The following is an 18,548-nucleotide window of genomic DNA, read 5'->3' as shown; positions in this document are numbered from 1 at the left end:
GTGTAAGATGGGATGTGAGCACTCACATAATCAGTGTCGATGCTCCTGTTTTTACAGTGTTTACATACCTCCATCGTCTGTGTCAGCTCCTATGTGAGCTTTCAATACTATTATGTACTGTGTGATGAGTTCAAACAGCTCATTTTCTACTATTTTCAGCAAGTTTATGTTTAGTTGGAAAACTGAAATGACACAAGTAATTTGTTAAGGTCTCAAACGAGAATAATTTTTTCTGGGTCAGAGGTCAAGTTACTTTTTTTCCTCCTCGAGATCCTGCAGTCTCACTTACAGTACTGGATATTTAAAAAGACAACGTACTGGTACCTGTCGAATAATCATATAACGGGCCGGTTTATCTCATCTGTTACCTAATCTGCTTCAATCCAAATATTTCCTCCCCATCACCTTTTAAAAACCGTTTGAAACTAAACAGAAAACTGAATTAAAGGGTTTTTGGAGAAGAAATTCAAACTCAGGATTTTAATATTTACAATATTAATGAAGTAATGATACAAACTCAGAAATATAATTTTATTTCCATAACTGAATAAACAAGCTCTTCTCAGAAAAAAACAAGGTCCCCAGAACACTGTTTGAAGCTAGAAAGGTGGCAGGGTCCGCCACATATAAACAAAGTAAAACTGTATGAAACTGTGTTGTCCTTCAAGGTCAGTTTGTTTACTCAACTTATTCAGTCATGAAAAGAAGACAGTTTGTTTATTTAGTTTGTTCAGACATAATAAAAGATCTTTCTCTTCTGCTTAAAGTGTCTTCCCCAAAACTACATAATGCACCTTTAACTTGAACACAGTAGTTCGAGTCATCGTGTCTCAAGTAAAGTCACAAGTCTTTAACTTCAAAGTGCTACAAATTAAAATACACTAACACTAACATATAAAAGCTGTTACGAGACAATATAAATTAACTATACTACAACAACAACAACAAGATAAGATCTTTGAATAAGATTTGTTGAAATATAAACGTAACAAAAAGTTTTATAAATCTTAGAAAATTGATCAACTTCGCATCGTGTCTCTCATTGGTAATTGTTATTTTTGCTTTTAGGTCATTCAAAATGTTTTCCCTTATTATTGCACGCCGTGGAGGAACAACATCCAACTGTTGTTTTCAGTCATTAAAGTTTTATTCCGTAGCGAACTCCTGCTGGTTGTCGCCTAAAGAAAATGAGTCAACAGGTCAAGTGTTTTTTGGCCTCTGTCGTTTTATTGCTGTCAGTCTTTGGACCCTGGACAGATGCTGAAAAGAGGTGAATCAAAGAGAGGATGCTCAGACGTCTCGTTACCGGGAGGCAGGACGCATCACATCTCACAGACGCACACGCTGACAGGCTGAGAGGAGTTTGGAGATAAAAAAAAAAAACAAGACAGTAGGATGCGTAGAAACACACCGTGAGAGGTGAACACAGAGAAATAATAAGCATGGACAGAAGACAGAGGACGCTTCTGCAGCTGCTCAGTTTTGCTGCTCTTCTGAGTTGCGGTGAGTCTGTTTTTGTAGCTTTTGAGACACTTCTGATCCCTGAGAGTGAATTTAAGGAGTATGCCGATCATGGACGGGTCAAAGGATAATCTGACTCTGGTTTTAGTTTAGTATAAAAACAAAAAAAAAATGTTTTTTTGTTTGTTTTTTTAATTGTTGGGGGCTTAACTTAAATCATTAGGTGATGTATTTGTGGAGAAATTATTAAAAATGGATGAGTTGATTTTGGAATGAAAAGTGTAAAAAAACAGATAAATGAAGTCCAACAGTGGGAGATGAAAATGCCCTTTAAAAGAATATATAATTCAGGAGTACAATGTGTCATAAAACAGACATCTGAACCTTTTGTGGAGTTCATTTTTAAACAAGCGCTGCTGATCATTCATACTTTTGTCATTAAATACTTTAATCAGAGGTGTGAGGTGAGGTGTAAAACACTCGTGCTTGCGTGCAAAACATGTGATTGTATCGTGTCTGTATAAGTTGTTAAAGTCAAACATTACCCCAAAAGGTTTGTATGAACTGCTGAGAGTTGACTGACACAGCAGGACTGTGGATCTGTCATGGGACTTTTATGATTGATGGGCGTTGAGTGTAATCAGACTACTTTTATTCCACTATTCTACCCGAGTGGAAGATTTTGTTGCAGTATATCTTCTATAAATCAGCAATTTTCCCTGAGAAATTAAATCCCGGAACCGGCCTTTTATCCAGATTAACACCAAAAGTTCAAATTGATTGGAAATCTGTTTTTGTGTAATCCTGCCAATCAGCAAACACAACAACTCCGAGCGAAGAGATTCAATATTTAACAAGGACATGAAAAATGTTTCTCAAAACTGTCTATCACTGCTCTGTTCACTTAATCGACAATCTGTTTTCGTGGTGTTTTAATAAGCAGTTTGATTTATAACACATCATCAATGATTTATGAGCTCTTCTAGTCACTAAAGCTGACGGAAATAAAAGCTTAAATATTTTCGTCTTTCACGCAGTGGTGCAGACGTAGACTTTGGTACGGAAACAAAATACTCAAGTAAAGTACATGTACCTCAAATTTGTATTTAACTTGAGTAAAACAATAATATCCGGACAGATTCGGCTCATGCGACTGCTAACGGCCGCTACAGTTAGCACTCAGGTGAAATGCTGCCCCCTACTTGTTGGAGTGTGAATTTGAAAGTTGTCCAGTTCTCGCATATTGCACCTTTAAGCAGATATCTGAAATGACAAATAATAACTGGAGTCACAGTAACAGATAAAGAACTACTGATGATGCGCCTTAACGTCTTTCTTTCTGTTCCTCTCTATATGTCGTTTTCAGCCCACAGCCAGTGTCACCAAGGCTGGAGGGAGTTTGAGGGTAAATGTTACTACTTTTCAACCGATGCGAAGTCGTGGAATGACGCGAACGCATTTTGTATGACGCAGAGGAGCAGCCTGATGAGCATTCAGGACGTTCACGAGAGGGTGAGGCGACACGCAGGAGCCAAAAGTCTAAATGTTCTTCCATCATTTCACACACCGGGTTAATGTTGTTTGTACGTCTTCCCTCCAGCAATGGGTGGGCACACAACTCAACTCAGACATCTACTGGATCGGCCTGACTGACCACGTGGTTGAAGGTGTCTGGGAGTGGAGTGATGGGAAGCCTTTTATTGAATACCTGTCGTAAGTAAAGGTGTTACCACTGCAGTATCAGAAACACTTCAGACACTTCACATCAGAGTCGTACATGGATAAAAACAACTGCACACTCTCGGATGTGTTCAGCATGTACACTGAATGATCTCCCTCCTGTTTCAGATTCTGGATCGGGGGTCAGCCTGATAACTGGGGTGATGACCCCGGGGAGGACTGCGGTCAGGTGGTCGGGTCCAGCTATGGACGGTGGAATGACGAGAACTGTGATGTTCAGAGGAAATATATCTGCAAGCACGTCAACCGTGAGTCCAGCGACAAGTTTCCCATTTTACTGGACAAATCCAATGTGTGTGATTATGACTGCTGCTCCTCAGGAAACAACAACAACATCCAGAGCCACATCTGGCCTGAGAGAAATGTAACAGAGGCAGCACAAAGAAATCGGTCCTGTTCAGACCTGATGTTAACATCTGTCCTGATTGTTTATATCTCGAGTGGACAGATCTTTATCCGTCAGTTCACACCTGGTATTAACATGCATCTCTGCAATGTTTCTTGAAAGAATTATGAGATACAAAAGTCTTAATTATGAAATAAAAGTCCAAATTATTAGATTTAAAATCAAAATGATTAGATAAAAAGTCTAAATTATTAGATTAAAAATCAAAATTATTAGATAGAAAGTACAAATTATTAAAATGAGAAATCTAAATTATGAGATAAAAGGTCAAAATTATTAGAAAGAAATTAAAAATTTGAGATCAAAAATCTAAATGATTAGAAAAAGTCAAAATTATTAGATCAAAAATAAAAATTATGAGATAAAAAGTCAAAATTATTAGAAAGAAATTCAACATTTTTAGATAAAAAATCTAAATGATTAGAAAAAAATCTTAATAATTTGATAAAAAGTCAAAAGTATTAGATTAAAAATCTAAATTATGAGATAAAAAATCTAAATTATTAGAAAAAAAAATCGAAATTAATAGATTAAAAATGTAAATTATGAAATAAAAAGTCCAAGTACCTAAAAATTGTCCCTTGGACGGTAACTTCCACCACTATCATCAGCGGAGCAGTTTGAAATCATGTGACATCATGTTTGACCGCCACTGAGGCAAACTGCTGGTTGTTTTTCAGTCCGTCATGTGTCAGATACCGGACACCCTCCATCAGGCCATATCTAACTACCAACTGCGTTTTAAACACATTTTCTTTTCTGCTCTTCAGCAAACCCTGGCCCACAGTGTGACCTCGCCAACGGCTGGAGACAGTTCGGCTCCAGCTGCTACAAGCTGCACGCTCTGGACTGGAAGAGCTGGACTGAGGCCAGACATGACTGCGTGCAGGACGGAGCAGACCTGGTGTCCATTACGTCAGCAGATGAAGAGCAGTTCGTCACGGGATCGCTGGACTCATCACACTTTGACCTCTGGATTGGGTTTTCCACATTGGTGAGAGGAACATGGTGTCACACTGAGCAGCTCGCTCTGTCATTTAACGCTGGGTGTGCAATTTTCTCTGCATCAATGTGAAGATGAGCTTTGTTTCTCCAGAAATGCAACAAGATTTCCTGTCAGGTCGAGGCGGGAAATGAACAGTTCACCTGGTCTGACGCTCAGACGGGGGATTACACAAACTGGGGCCCTAATGAACCTGCAGGGTAAGATGTCATATTGTATATACCTGCCGTTTAAACCTGAATATTTATTTATTTATTTATTTATTTTATTTATGTTGTTTATTTCGGGCATGTCAATTCATAAACATCACATTTCATCATTGTTCAAATAATACAATACACATGGCCGAAAGGGAAAAGCGGGAGAAGCCAAAGCTTATCAAGTCCCACCCCCATTACCCACAGGATAAAATCTTCATCCTGATCTTTTCTTGTCTTTTGCATTTTACATTTTGTTTTCTTTTTTTTTTTTTTTTGTTTGTTTTTTTTGTTTTCTTTTTTTTACCTAACAACTTCTTTTGTTATGACCTTTGACAAAACATATTACAGCAGTAGCATACAGAGCTGAATTCAAGCTCTAGACAGTACATACAGATTACATGTGTGTCCGCACATGTGTCCATATTAGTCCATCATGAGTGAACAACAGTCTCATCTTATAGCCTCTTCTTATAGCCAGGCTTGCCACAAGGTCAGAATGTCCAATCGACAGAGAGCAAAAGTCCAGTGTATTTATTATTTGTTGAGATGGTGTTGGGATGGTGTAAGAGCCCTTTAATGCATTTTTATGTTATTCATCAGTCTCCTCTGCAGCTTTCATCGCTGTTAGCTTTGCCATGTCCTCCCGATTGGTGGCTACATCAACTCGCATCTGTGCAATCAGGACTGAAACATGTTTTCTAACAGGGATGCACAGACCGGCATATGTGCAGCAAAAATCAAAGAGGAGACGGGCGAATTTGGGAAATGGAAAGGCCACATGTGCAGATACGAGCGTCCCTACATGTGTGAACGACCACTGAACAGTAAGATGGATTCTTCTGTAAATACACCAACATGATATCTGGTGTTTTTGTGTTGGTGTGGAACATCATTTACATCTTTGCTCATGCCCTACAAAACTCACCTCCAGCTATCTGCGCTCCGGGCTGGCACAGCTTCGGTGGCAGCTGCTACTGGATGGTCAGTAACACCGACCTGTTGACCACCTGGTACGAGGCCGTCACCAAGTGCTCCGATATGGGCGCTCACCTGCTGATAATCAACAGGTAGGAGAGACCAAAAAAATAAAAGGAGCACAAGCATCCATACATGCAGAGACTTGGTCCTGTATGACCATCGCCCTTGAAGTCTTTGTCACAAAAGTTAAAGTTGCATTAATATGTTTTTGTCCACTTGGGGCAGCAGAACAAAAATGAAAACAGAACAGATATATACAGTAATTGCCTCGGTTTCTATGGTGAATAAAATAGCACAGTTGCCTATTTGCATCTTTTGGATCCCACCATAGTGATTTTTAATTTTTTTTTTTACCTCTTTTTGGGTCTCAACCAAAACAGCTGTAGCTCTTTAGCTGCTAAATGTTAAAATATTTTTTTACCTGAGCTAAAAGAGGCTAAAGAGGCTCATTGGCTGAACAGGACGTGCGTGACCATGTATGGTGATGCAAAGCACAATCATTAATACAGAGACAGATAGAAGATAGAACATACATGGTCTCACTTTAAAGGCATTCAGAGTCCATGTTTAGAAATCTCACTGTGTCTGCTCTGATGCTCGTGTGCAGTCAGGAGGAACAGTTCTACATCAACGGGAACCTTCCAGACTTTCACCAGGTGAACGTTCCTGACATCTGGATCGGTTTGTCAGGTACGTCACACGCTAAATGTTTTGATTCTCACTGTAAAAAAAAAACAAACTTTAATGACTAATTAATGATCGTATGCATTGCGTTAAGGAAAAGCCCTGTATTTTTTTTTCTGTTAAATGTAGTGAGAAAGTTTTTCTGTGTAAAAAAACAATCAAGAATTTTTATTTTTGCAAGATAATCAAAAATCTATCTAAATCGGATATGTAGCAGGTCAAATCAAATGATTTCAAATCAACTTTGTCGACCAACTAAAGGTGCTATTTGTAAGAAATGTTCTTTGAGTCTCATTCCCAACTTGTCTAAAACTGACGCTTTGCGATAGCAGCCAACCCGTCCTACAATCCCAAAGACGAGTTGAGTTTGAGACTCAAAAACCACCTTTTTTCTCACAAATAGCACTTTTAATTGGGAGATGAAGTTGATTTTTAATGTAAAACTTTTGAGTTTAATAGTCATTTGACATATTAAATATAAGATTTACACCGATGTACAGATGTACGACTAAAAACAGGATGTCAAGACAAACTCAAGCAGTTCCGCTGTGAACATTAATCATCCTTTACAATGAATGTGGTTTATGAAAATGCTCCTTTGTCATCATTTTCCGACCTGTGATGTCACCAGATAAGGACCAGGACGGGAGTTTCAACTGGGTGGATAAATCCAAGATTGAGTTTTCCAACTACAGTCCTGGCTGGCCCAAAAACACTGCCAACCTGTGGGACTGTGGGCAGATCTTCACAGGTAGGATCCGCACTCTAAACATGACACTGTCACGAGTTTTCAGTTGAGGCTGGCATCGCATAATCCGCTCTCTTCTAGGGAATTATGACGGCAAGTGGGAGACGACCAACTGCTTCAAGAGCCACGGTTACATTTGTGAGATGACGGGCGGACAGAACCCCAAACCCACCGCAACTCCTGGTCAGTCAGACCTCCTGGTCCCTTCCTCTCAGGAGTTCTAGCTAAAGTTACAGTCTGTGTAAAAAGCGTGCCATTGTCTTGCTACAGATTCCCACTGCGACGCTGGATACTTGCTGTACGGGGACTTCTGCTATCAGTTCGAGACCGAAGAAGTGAAGAACTGGCAGGATGCTGAGGCCCACTGTGTCAAAGAGCAGGGTCACCTGGCCAGCTTCCACACGCAGGAGGAGCTGAGCTTCCTCGTTGGTGAGCACCTTGGAATAATTCAGCCAAGAAATGACGATACTATAAAGTGTGGATGTAGATAAATTGTTTGAATTTGAAATTAACCTGATGCTTTGTGTTTTACCTGCAGCTCACATGCCGATAGCAGCCTGGATCGGACTGAATGATATCCACGTTGAAAACCAGTTTGTGTTCAGCGATGGAACCTCTCCTGTGAGTGATGAAGCCGTGAACGTGATCCCCGTTTGACAATCTTAGCTCTGTGGTGGTCTCTAGAATAAATAATGTGAGGGCCGGAGGCGAATAAATAAATGATACAGCTTACAGGTGCACTTTCAGTGAGAGAGAGAGAGAAAAAGAGAGTTCCTGCCACATCCCATGGACGCCTGTTTCCACCGGTTTAATAAAATTAAGCTAAAATATAAGATTAAATGTTAAGACAAAAAGTCAAAATTATAATATAAAAACTCAAAAATAAGAGATAAATAGTCAAAAATATGAAATCAACTGTCATAAATGTAAGATGAAAACAAAACATTATCAAGGTGTCGGTGTAAAGCTGCTCATTCTGAAGCAGTTATTTCATTCTGGGCTGTTTTTGTCTCCGGATCTCAGGATCTCGTCCCGTGGGTTCCCGGCCAGCCGGACAACTGGCAGGGCAACGAGGACTGTGTGCACATCAGAGGGATGAATGAAGTGGAACCCGGGTTACTCAATGATGATTACTGCACCAGCTCCAGGGACTTCATCTGCAAGAAACGTCCGTTTCACTTGAACTTTTCATCACATTTATCTCGTGCTGCACTCAGGCTGTATTTTGCAAGTCAATCTTTGTCCTGTCTCTCCACAGCCAAGGGTCAAGGACCTCCTCCACAGCCCCCAACATCTGGACCAGGTTCACTTGACACCACACTGATAATCACACTTGAAGCATCATCTGATAATACGTACGTGTTTATCTAGATATGTGCACATATATGAACTGGTGTGTGTTGTTTTTTGCTGCAGGGTGGAACGAGAAGTGCGGCTCGTGGATGGCCGACCCGTTTAACGACTACTGCTACCTGTTTAACTACCTGTCGATGAGGTCGTGGGCGGACGCTCGAGCCGACTGCGTCAACCAGGGAGGAGATCTGCTCAGCATCACCGAACCCTTCGAGCAGGGCTTCATACAAGGTGTGACCTCTACACCTTCGCTCGACCTGATTTTAGTTTTATCTGCTGTTGTTTATTTCTTAGTCCTTACAAGCTTTGTATTGACATTATGTGAGTTTTTTTGTATTTTTTTTCTGCTTTTATTTTTGTTTTTGTTTGTTTTGAGTATTTCAACAGATTAGTGAATAAAAGTTCTCATCCTGAAATTTATTTACAAGTAGAAATATTTTGAGGTAAATGTTGTTGTGCCACAAAAAATCATAATATTAAAATGTTTAATTTATTTTTTACTGAAATGAATAAAATGTCTGTCACATTTAAGTGGATATATAGGTTTTTAACAGTAATCATTGTATTATCGTTCATATTAAAACTTTTTGTTCTAAATTTTACTTTATTTTGTTTCATTTTTTAAATTGTAAATAATTTCCAAAATCCTAACAGTGGCCTGAATAATTTATATAACTAGCTCCAACTCAAAGTGACTGCAATATAAAAATATGTGTATTTAATAAACTTGCAAAAAAAAAACAACAATTAAAACTTGAGTTATTTTTATTTTTTTGAGCCGCTACATGTAGAATTCTTCTGTGACTGTAGCATTCTGCTGGCTTTTGTTTGTAAAATAAAAGAGATAAATAAATAAAAAAAAAACAATTCCGGTGAAACTTGGGTCTCTCTCTGCTCCCACATGCTGTTTTTTTCTTCCTGTATCTCTTAATAAACTCGTGTATCTCGATGTTTCCTCTCAGGCGTGATCCAGCACAGTCCCACAGGGATCTCTCTGTGGATGGGCGGCCATGACTCGGTCACTGAAGGCGGCTGGGAGTGGATGGACGGTTCTCCTTTCAGATTCATCAACTGGAACGCAGGTCAGTTTACAAACGGAAGCATCCTTGCACGACTAAACGTGTGGATGAATGATGATCGCGTGAACTGAATTCCCTCTCCTGGCCTCAACTCTACCTCACAGGTAACCCGGACGACTACTACGGTGAAGACTGCCTGTCCATCATCATCAACAACGGCTACTGGAACGACGACAACTGTGAATACAAAAGAGGGTACGTCTGCAAGAGGAGAGGTGAGACATGTTGCTTCGCTGGTCTTTGCTGATGAAAGGTAATATTCAGATCGTGATGCATCTTGTTAACGCTTTCCTCCGCCGCCTTCTTTCAGGTGTAACACCTGAGCCTCCTCCACCTCATGATGGTAACCACACCTGACTATTAGACATCGCCTTACAAACTTTATGTCCGCAAACGGCATGAAGCAGAAATTAACCTTTTGTTCCTTCCTGCTGTAGGTTTCATGACGGCGCTGGTGTGCCAGGGCTCCACTGCCGTCCTCCACTGTCTGGACGAAAGTGTCATCAACATCCAGTCGGCTTTCTATGGACGAAAGAGCGACGAGATCTGCCCACACATGGAGGGATCAGAAGGTGGTGCTGCAACAGGAGTTACTCAAAAACAAGAACACTAAAAAAGGGATCACAATGATTTTCTTTAAATGCTTCTTCTTTAACAATCTCTGCCATTCTCACTGTTCTGTTCTGTAGGGACCTGCACAGTGAACAACATCCTCCCTCACTACAGAAAGACGTGTGACAATCGTCAGTTCTGCTTCGTGTACGCCCACACGGATCCCGACCCCTGTCCCGACATTTCCAAATATCTGGAGATTGTGTACACCTGTGAACAAAAAGGTGGGCTCTTCTTCTTGCAGTTTAAAAAAAACAAAAAAGTAAAATCCATCGTCTTGTCCTGGAGCACAATCACAGTCGAGGGCTCGTGTGTTTGGTTTGCTCACAGTGTGCCTGCACGGCCTGGGCGTCGAGGATGGGAACATCACGGACTCCCAGCTCTCTGCCTCCTCCTCCTCTGCCAGCTTCACTGCCAGCAAAGCCCGCTTGAATGGAGATTCCTGCTGGAGGCCTTCAAGCAGTATGTGCCAACCCAGTGGCCACACACACACACACACGCGGTAATATTTGATTCTATGGGCCGAGTTCTGATGTTGAATTTTCTATCTTTCCTTCAGCTGCCTCAAGCTGGATCCAGGTTAACTTGGGCCAGACCAGGAAAGTAACAGGAATAGTGATCCAGGGTTGTCCCCAGTACGACTACTGGGTCACCAAATTTAAGCTCCAGCACAGCATGGACGGACTGAGCTGGACCGACTACACCGCTGACGGGGAGGTGAGTGAGCCACGTTTCAACATCATTCAAAGGTCACAGCCATCCTGCTTTTAAACCACATGGTTAGACTAATTAATGGGCTCTGGCTCGAGGGAAATGTCTGTGAGGTATCAAAGTATCTGTTGACCTTTAATACCTGATCTCAGGAAAGAAATCTTTTAAAGTGTGCATACGTCAATTTTTTTTTCTTTATTGATTATTTGTAAAATGTTTCAAACTCAGTTGACAAATCGTTGAAATATAAAAATCGAACTGAAATATGAAGAGCAGGTTGTCATTCAGGATCTCCTTGATTTGCAGTTTTTCCCAGGCTCATTAGACAGGAACAGTCCTGAGACCCAGCTGCTGGGCACGCCTGTGTCGGCTCAGTACGTCCGCATCCTCCCGCTGGAGGTCAACGGTCAGGCAGGCCTTCGCTTCGACGTCTTAGGATGCACACCGGACTGTAAGGAAACCAATTTTTTACCAGTGTCACACATTTTCTTTCCAACAATCGTATTTAATCATCAGTAAAATCTGCTATGATGCTGCTCTGTGATCTCTCAACAGATGCAATCACGTGCGGCAGCGTGCCCGCCTTCAGCTTCGTCAATGATAAAAAGAGGTGAGTGAAACTTGAAGTAATATGAAACGAATATTAAATGTAGCATTTGTAATCTATGGAAGCCCAGAGAGGTCAACCTTCAACTTCCGTAAGTTTTATATCTATTAATATTACATGTTTTTTATTTAATTGAGTGTATTTATTTATCTGTTTTTCGTCTGGATCATGTCTCCGAAATTTTGTTTTTTGTAATACACAAGAAGCTAAAGTACGTCACTACCCGACATTTCTTCAAGTTGAGTTTTAATTTCTCTGTGCACTCTAAAAATGATGTGCATTCACTGAATGTTGGCGAACTCTAAAAAAAATTATGTGACGTTTTAAGTGCCTTAGTGCTTTTTTAATGCTTTTAGCCCTTTTTTTAGTATTTGGAACATTAGCGGTGGTGCACTTCAGCCTCTTGTGGTCTAAATGAGTATTACAACAACAAGCTAACAAAATAAAAAATAAAAAAATCTTTTGCATCCAGAACTTTTACAGATGGAAAAAATGTATCACCAGAAGTTTTTGTCACTTGCCTCTCAGATCCTCCTTAATATTCTGCTCTGTGTGATAACTCTATTTTTGTGTCTTTCAGCGTCCACTGTCCAGCAGGCTGCGCCCGGGACAGCTACACTGTGTACGGCACCTCAGAATACCGCGGGGTGTGTGAACGTGTTGTCTTATCTGTGTCACAACTTCTGTACAGTGTCAAAGGACAAAAAATAAAAACTGAATACATAAAACTTTCTCTGTGCTCCGTCTCCCCCTGACAGGACTCAAACATCTGTGCTGCAGCCATCCATGCTGGAGTGATGCTGAATGAAGTCGGAGGAGATTGTACTATGTTGAAAACTGCAGGACTGGACTTCTATCCCGGCTCCACCAGGAACGGCATCACCTCAAGGCAGTAAGTAGTCGATATTCAAACTAAATCTGTTTTATTAACGTGAAGTGCAACTGTCCGTTCAGGTTAAATCAACATCAAATGTATTTTTCTCTCCAGATATGATGGAAGCTTTGGTGTGTCTTTCACTTTTGCAGACGGGGGTGAGTTTAGATGCATTTATAATCAACCCTGGAATGATTAAACTGGGTTTTGTTTCTCGTTCATGACACTCACTGGTTCCTCTCTCTCTCTCCCTGACAGAGTTGAGGTGTTCAGGGCCGGACTGGTACGAGTTTGCAGACTTCTGCTACAAACCTTTCCAAGACAAAAAGACATGGCACGATGCCCAGACCGCCTGCAGGAATCTGGGTGCCGAGCTCGTATCCATCCGCTCGATGACGGAGCAGCTCTGGCTGGAAAGCTACCTGTACCTGGGTATGGATCCGGATAAATAATACGTGAAAAGCCTGAAAATGAGCTTTTAATTATTCCCACACAAAGCATTTAGGGGTCCCCATTTAATTTACAAGAGTTTGTTGCTTGACAGTTTGGGTGTAATGTTTGATGATGTGGCTTTAATTAGAGAAAATATGAAGAAAGTAGATTTCATGACTGAAAGGTGAAATTATTTTTTTTGTCCTTTACAGAAACCAGTGACGTGTGGACCGGTATGAATGACCTGGATTTCCCTGGCTTTTTCATCTGGTCGGACGGACACCTGGTGACCTTCACTTACTGGGCTCCCGGGGAACCCAACAACCACGCTGGGTACAATGAAGACTGTGTTGAGATGTTACACCAAGTGAGTAAAAAAAACACTCCCACGCACCAGTTAAATACACGGCAAAATTCGACCAGTGTGCACCGTGCATGGAAAAATCCAAGCTGACCATGTAACTTCCAACTTCTAACTAAATTCTTTGCATTGACTTGTGGTCATTTTGATGTTAATGTCGTCCAGACTGGCAGATGGAACGACGTGACCTGCTCAGAACTCAATACCTACATATGCAAAATGCCCAAAGGACATTACCCGGTGCCCTCTGTGAAACCCACCGTGTACGGATGTCCTCAGGTAAGACGAACTCTGCTTTTTTTTCTTCTTAGGCTTAGACCCGAGTTATGATGCCTGTTAAAAAGAGAGCTACAGTTCATCTTATGTATCGATGTCAGGGCTGGGAGGCATACGGCTACGCCTGCTACTGGATGGAGGAGACTCCCAGGAGCTGGTCGGAGGCGAAGGAGTTCTGTGAAGGCCAGGACAGCTTCTTGGTGCACCTCGGAGACATGTGAGCCGTTATTCAGTTAACCTTTGTGGATGTGTTCTTAATGTAGGAATTGAAGTTAATTGTAATGTTGCTCTGAAAAAATTATTTTCCACATTTGAAAAAAAAAATAAAAATAAGACTAGACAGGGGCAGATTTAGCATCTTAAAATACTCAGTTATCTGAATTAAGAGATCTGGTTGGCTTTATTTTGATTTATAATAATAATCCTACATAATAATAAACTTTATTTATATAGTTTACAAAGTGCTTTGACAAACAAGCAAAAGCAGGGAAGACAATATTACAGAATAAACAACCAACGATCGACCTCACGTCAGAGGTATTAGGAACAGATAAAGAGATTAACAGCAGTAAAAAGAATAAAGGATAATAAATAGATTAAAAATAAATAAAAGCAGTATAAAAGCAGTAAAGGATGGTAAGAAAGAAGAAAAAAGCATCACATGAGAGGAATTAAGAACAGAAATAGATGTAGAGGAGTACAACGAATAAAAAGACATAAAGTTGAAGAATCTGTTTAAAAGAGTGACTTCACATAACAAACATTTACGTCTCTGTGTGTTTGACTGCAGTTACGAGCAGGCACATTTCACAGTGGAGCTGTCGGGAAAGACTGGATTCTGGTGGATTGGCCTGCGTGCTCAAGGAGGAGCGAGTGGAGGGGTGGACTACTACTGGGACAACGGCTTACCTCTCACCTTCACTCACTGGGACAAAGACCAGCCAGGTACAGACCTGACACCAACCCTCCTATCAGCCGGACACGATGATGACATTCGCACTGGGAAACGACTCTGTCCTTTTTCTCTCTAGATAGCGGGGATGGCAAATGCGTGGCGATGACCTCGGGTCAGATCGGTGGTTTCTGGGATGACAAGGAGTGCTCGGAGAAGTTCAACTTCTTCTGCGAGAAACCCAGGCCCGATATCAACCCGCCCACGAAAGCCCCGACTCCTCCTCCGGCGCAGGGCTGCGCTACCGGCTGGACGGCTCAGCCTCACTTCAGATACTGCTACAAGGTATTCAAATCAAACGGCTAAAACCTTGACTCTTCTTCAAGCGGTGGGTTTTCCTGTGCTGATTTGTGGGCTGATTCGTTGCAGCTCTTCCACAATGTGGACTGGTCCATGAAGAAGAGCTGGGGAGCAGCGCGTGAGGACTGCGTCTCCCGAGGAGCCGATCTGGTCAGCATCCACAACCAGGAGGAGGAAGACTTCCTGTCTCTGTACAGCAAAGGCACCAGCAAGTGGATCGGCCTCAAGCGCAACCCAACAGAGGGAGGCGAGTAGAATGTGTGTTTTCACTGAATGAACCCTGGTGGAAGCTTATTGGTACACGGCTAAAACGACCTCTCCCCATCATGCAGGATACTCCTGGAGCGATGGCACCCCTGTCAGCCACACCAACTGGGGTTACGGGGAGCCCAACGACCACGAGGGCCGCGAGGAGTGTGTTGAGATGGTGAGCAGCACCAACGGGACGTTCTCCTGGTGGAACGACCTCAACTGTGACGCTCACCAAGACTGGATTTGCAGAATTACCAAGGGAAAGAACCCCATCCTGCCCCCCGTGCCCCCGTCTCCAGTCCCAGGTAAATAGTCCCAAAAATATACCCGACCTACCTGCATGAACAGGCTTTTGTTTTGCTGGTGCCACAAAATACAACCCAGGAAAAGAAGCGTGTAAATGTAGGAAATCTCAATCACCTGTCTCGACCCTCAGCTCCCGACTGTGGGCCGAACCCCGGCTGGAGGAAGAACAACAACGTCTGCTACTACTACAACGACACCGACATCGTGGACTTCCACACGGCTATGGTCCGCTGCTACGAGGAGAAGGCCAGGCTCGTCAGCATCCACAGCACAGAGGAACAGGCCTACGTCAACACCATGGTACGCCTCCGCCGTCACAGCAGAATGTATGTTGTCATGTGTCGCAGCGAGACATGTTTGCGTCACGTCCGTCTCGCTCTTCCAGGTGGGGACAGGCGACGTCACCGCAGCCTGGATTGGGATGAGGATGTTCGGCATCGCGAGTGGACAATACCAGTATGTGTGTTTGGTGAATTGAAATAGGAAAATCCTCCCGAAAGAAAAATGATTTTACTCTCCAATTTAATGCAAAAAACGAGAGGTTTTTCTCTTTATGACGTCCACACCACACTGACGTTTCTCTGTTTTACCTGCACAGTTGGGTGGACCACTCTGCTGTTTCCTACACTCACTGGGCTCCAGGTGAGCCCAACAACGCCAACGGGGAGGAGCAGTGTGTTCAGATGAACCGACACCAAGGTATTGAAATTCCCCTTCCCCGAAGCCGGAAGGGTGGAGATTTGGATTCACCTCGTTATAGAAGAAAAAGAAATGATGCAAGCTGTTCACCCTGCTTGTGATATTCATAATAAACTCTGTCTCGTTTAGGTACATGGAATGATGCCAACTGTGGGCGGGCTGGAGCAGGTTACGTCTGTAAGAAGCTCCCCGGAGATAACCACACCCCTCCTCCACCCACACAGCCCTGGGAGGGCAACTGCCCTGAAGGTAACACACACTTTTTTTTTTTAATTATAAACGTGAGACATTTTAATTCAATGTGTTCTTCAAGCTGTTCTTGTCCATGAAACATGATGCAACCCTCTGACCTTCCTTCCCGCCAGGTTGGATGCGATTCAAGGATAAGTGCTTCATGTTCAAAGGGAAGGAAAACGACATCAAAGCCAACTGGACTTTTGCTTCGAGTTGGTGCAAAGACCAAGGAGGAGAGCTGGCCATTATTGACAACCAATACGAGAACGGTGAGCTTAATCCACGTGACTTAAAACAGTCCAGGTCGAAGAGACGGCTCTCTTTATTTTGACCCTTTCCTCTCCTCCAGACTTTGTGTCCAGTTACCTGAAGGACCTGCACCGCCACACGTGGATCGGCCTGTCAGATCTCCTGGCGGAGAATCAGTACGCCTGGAGTGACGGGGTCAGCCCCGTGAAGTACACCAACTGGAACGAAAAGGAGCCCAACAACGCAGGAGGAGCGGTCAGTATACTCACTCTACAGAGTTGTATATGATAAAACCTACACACTGTGTTTGAGAAGCTCATGTTTATGGTTCATGTTTATGGTTCAGATCACTTTCTTGTCGTCTACAACAGGAACACTGTGTGGCCATAAGTCACAACTACCTGGTGACCGGCAGGTGGAACGATGACGGCTGTCACAAAGAACACAGCTTCGTCTGCTCCAGGAAGAAATGTCAGCAAACACTCCGGTTTCTTCTTAACATTGATCTCCAGTCATTAACAAGAACATATCAAACATACAGACATTTGTCCATTTGCTTGATCCTCAGCAAGCACCGTTGATCCTCCACCCCCAACCAAGAACCCGTGCCCGGATGGCTACATCTCCTGGTACCTGAACTGCTACAAGCTGGTGGAGGAGCCGGCGACCTGGGACGCGGCTCAGACGGCCTGCGAGCAGCAGGGAGGCAACCTGGCCAGCATCGACATGAGCTACGACCAGGCCTTCGTCGCAGGAGTGGTGCTGCAGGGCAAAGCTGATGCCTGGATCGGACTCAGGCGCGAGGTATAAAAAACAACCACAGTAGTTAGCTCTGAACGTAAAAGACATGAACATTTTGTACGTATAAATAAACAGCAATCAAAGTTTAAAGATAATTCTGACAGAACGTGAAAGGATTTCTGACCCTTTAGCCGGTGAACCCGGGCTTACATTTTCTTGTAACGCAGGAGGACGGCTCCTACATGTGGACAGATGGCTGGCCAGTTTTCTTCACTCAGTGGGGACCAGGAGAGCCGAGCAACATTGAGGGCGAGGGCTGCGTGAGCATGCACGGCTCACGACTGTTCCACGGGACCTGGAACGACACCAAGTGTGACGTCTCTAAACCCTACATCTGCAAGATCTCCTCCGGTATGCAACAGACAGTGACCGACTCCTGCTTTTAATCTTCTTTCGTGCATGATTCTCTACAATGACACACACAAAAGTCTAATACTTGAGGAGTTGGTAATTATGTCACTTACGTCGTCTCTCAGAGAAACCTCCACCGACTCCAGCTCCCGGTGATGGGAAGTGTCCGCCCTTCTGGTTCCCCTACGGCCGCTACTGTTACTACGTGTACGACGGTCAGCAGGGTTTCTCCTGGCCAGACTCGCGACACTACTGCCAGTCGGTCAGGGGGGACCTTGCCTCCATCCACAGCAGAGCAGAGGTCGAGTTCATCAGGAACCTCAACTACACCAAATATCACCACATCTGGATCGGCCTCACCAGGGACAACAACTGTGAGTGTGGAAGTGGACAAAGGAAGAATGAAACCAATGTTTTCTTTGAGTCACAGTTCAGTTCTATAAATATGATGCGTTTACGTATACTGACCTCTTTTGATTTTGCAGTCGGCTGGGCCTGGACTGATAAGACGTCTCTGGGCTTCACCAACTGGGCTCCCAATGAGCCAAACTTTGCCTTCCACCCCGGAGACGTGGCCGAAGAGAACTGCGTGGAGATGTACCACGACGGACACTGGAACGACAACAACTGCCTCGAGAAGAGAGGTTTCGTATGCCGGCACCGCCAGTGTAAGGATTTATTTTATTATCACTTTACAAGCATTCTGATGTGGAAGACCGAATTTCCGCAGCTTTTTTATTGTGGTTTTTAAAAAGATCAACAGCAGATTAAAAGCTTCTGTGTGAAACTGTCTTTCAGACTATACAACTGATGATGGCGGCAATCCAATAATTCCCACTGATGGTCCAGACGGTAGCGGCAACAGTAAGTGTGGCCAAG

The 18,548-nt window shown here is 43.1% G+C and overlaps 1 protein-coding gene across 1 annotated transcript in view; it reads left to right on the top strand.

Annotated features, from left to right (window-relative positions):
- Nucleotides 1-1,285: 1,285 nt before the first annotated feature.
- The window catches only part of LOC115592828 (macrophage mannose receptor 1), an 18,645-nt gene continuing 1,382 nt past the window's right edge, over nucleotides 1,286-18,548 (top strand). The window contains exons 1-48 of the mRNA XM_030435999.1: nucleotides 1,286-1,503; nucleotides 2,828-2,973; nucleotides 3,062-3,174; nucleotides 3,310-3,449; nucleotides 4,378-4,601; nucleotides 4,704-4,810; nucleotides 5,516-5,634; nucleotides 5,742-5,877; nucleotides 6,396-6,478; nucleotides 7,104-7,223; nucleotides 7,302-7,403; nucleotides 7,491-7,649; nucleotides 7,759-7,841; nucleotides 8,244-8,388; nucleotides 8,479-8,523; nucleotides 8,637-8,804; nucleotides 9,536-9,655; nucleotides 9,757-9,867; nucleotides 9,963-9,995; nucleotides 10,090-10,224; nucleotides 10,342-10,488; nucleotides 10,595-10,726; nucleotides 10,824-10,981; nucleotides 11,282-11,426; nucleotides 11,531-11,585; nucleotides 12,163-12,229; nucleotides 12,341-12,474; nucleotides 12,571-12,614; nucleotides 12,715-12,888; nucleotides 13,101-13,255; nucleotides 13,415-13,528; nucleotides 13,627-13,742; nucleotides 14,316-14,470; nucleotides 14,557-14,762; nucleotides 14,847-15,024; nucleotides 15,110-15,334; nucleotides 15,466-15,635; nucleotides 15,721-15,791; nucleotides 15,934-16,034; nucleotides 16,164-16,283; nucleotides 16,400-16,537; nucleotides 16,618-16,772; nucleotides 16,889-16,988; nucleotides 17,086-17,321; nucleotides 17,486-17,669; nucleotides 17,795-18,043; nucleotides 18,155-18,337; nucleotides 18,468-18,533. Of these exons, the coding sequence (XP_030291859.1) occupies nucleotides 1,443-1,503; nucleotides 2,828-2,973; nucleotides 3,062-3,174; nucleotides 3,310-3,449; nucleotides 4,378-4,601; nucleotides 4,704-4,810; nucleotides 5,516-5,634; nucleotides 5,742-5,877; nucleotides 6,396-6,478; nucleotides 7,104-7,223; nucleotides 7,302-7,403; nucleotides 7,491-7,649; nucleotides 7,759-7,841; nucleotides 8,244-8,388; nucleotides 8,479-8,523; nucleotides 8,637-8,804; nucleotides 9,536-9,655; nucleotides 9,757-9,867; nucleotides 9,963-9,995; nucleotides 10,090-10,224; nucleotides 10,342-10,488; nucleotides 10,595-10,726; nucleotides 10,824-10,981; nucleotides 11,282-11,426; nucleotides 11,531-11,585; nucleotides 12,163-12,229; nucleotides 12,341-12,474; nucleotides 12,571-12,614; nucleotides 12,715-12,888; nucleotides 13,101-13,255; nucleotides 13,415-13,528; nucleotides 13,627-13,742; nucleotides 14,316-14,470; nucleotides 14,557-14,762; nucleotides 14,847-15,024; nucleotides 15,110-15,334; nucleotides 15,466-15,635; nucleotides 15,721-15,791; nucleotides 15,934-16,034; nucleotides 16,164-16,283; nucleotides 16,400-16,537; nucleotides 16,618-16,772; nucleotides 16,889-16,988; nucleotides 17,086-17,321; nucleotides 17,486-17,669; nucleotides 17,795-18,043; nucleotides 18,155-18,337; nucleotides 18,468-18,533 (6,328 nt within the window). The 5' untranslated portion in view covers nucleotides 1,286-1,442. The remainder of the gene's footprint in view (nucleotides 1,504-2,827; nucleotides 2,974-3,061; nucleotides 3,175-3,309; nucleotides 3,450-4,377; nucleotides 4,602-4,703; nucleotides 4,811-5,515; nucleotides 5,635-5,741; nucleotides 5,878-6,395; nucleotides 6,479-7,103; nucleotides 7,224-7,301; nucleotides 7,404-7,490; nucleotides 7,650-7,758; nucleotides 7,842-8,243; nucleotides 8,389-8,478; nucleotides 8,524-8,636; nucleotides 8,805-9,535; nucleotides 9,656-9,756; nucleotides 9,868-9,962; nucleotides 9,996-10,089; nucleotides 10,225-10,341; nucleotides 10,489-10,594; nucleotides 10,727-10,823; nucleotides 10,982-11,281; nucleotides 11,427-11,530; nucleotides 11,586-12,162; nucleotides 12,230-12,340; nucleotides 12,475-12,570; nucleotides 12,615-12,714; nucleotides 12,889-13,100; nucleotides 13,256-13,414; nucleotides 13,529-13,626; nucleotides 13,743-14,315; nucleotides 14,471-14,556; nucleotides 14,763-14,846; nucleotides 15,025-15,109; nucleotides 15,335-15,465; nucleotides 15,636-15,720; nucleotides 15,792-15,933; nucleotides 16,035-16,163; nucleotides 16,284-16,399; nucleotides 16,538-16,617; nucleotides 16,773-16,888; nucleotides 16,989-17,085; nucleotides 17,322-17,485; nucleotides 17,670-17,794; nucleotides 18,044-18,154; nucleotides 18,338-18,467; nucleotides 18,534-18,548) is intronic.

This window comes from Sparus aurata, chromosome 12, assembly GCF_900880675.1.
Source record: "Sparus aurata chromosome 12, fSpaAur1.1, whole genome shotgun sequence".
NCBI classification, from domain to species: domain Eukaryota; kingdom Metazoa; phylum Chordata; class Actinopteri; order Spariformes; family Sparidae; genus Sparus; species Sparus aurata.
Note: the sequence above shows the minus strand (reverse complement) of the source record. Positions and strands in the feature narration are given on the sequence as shown.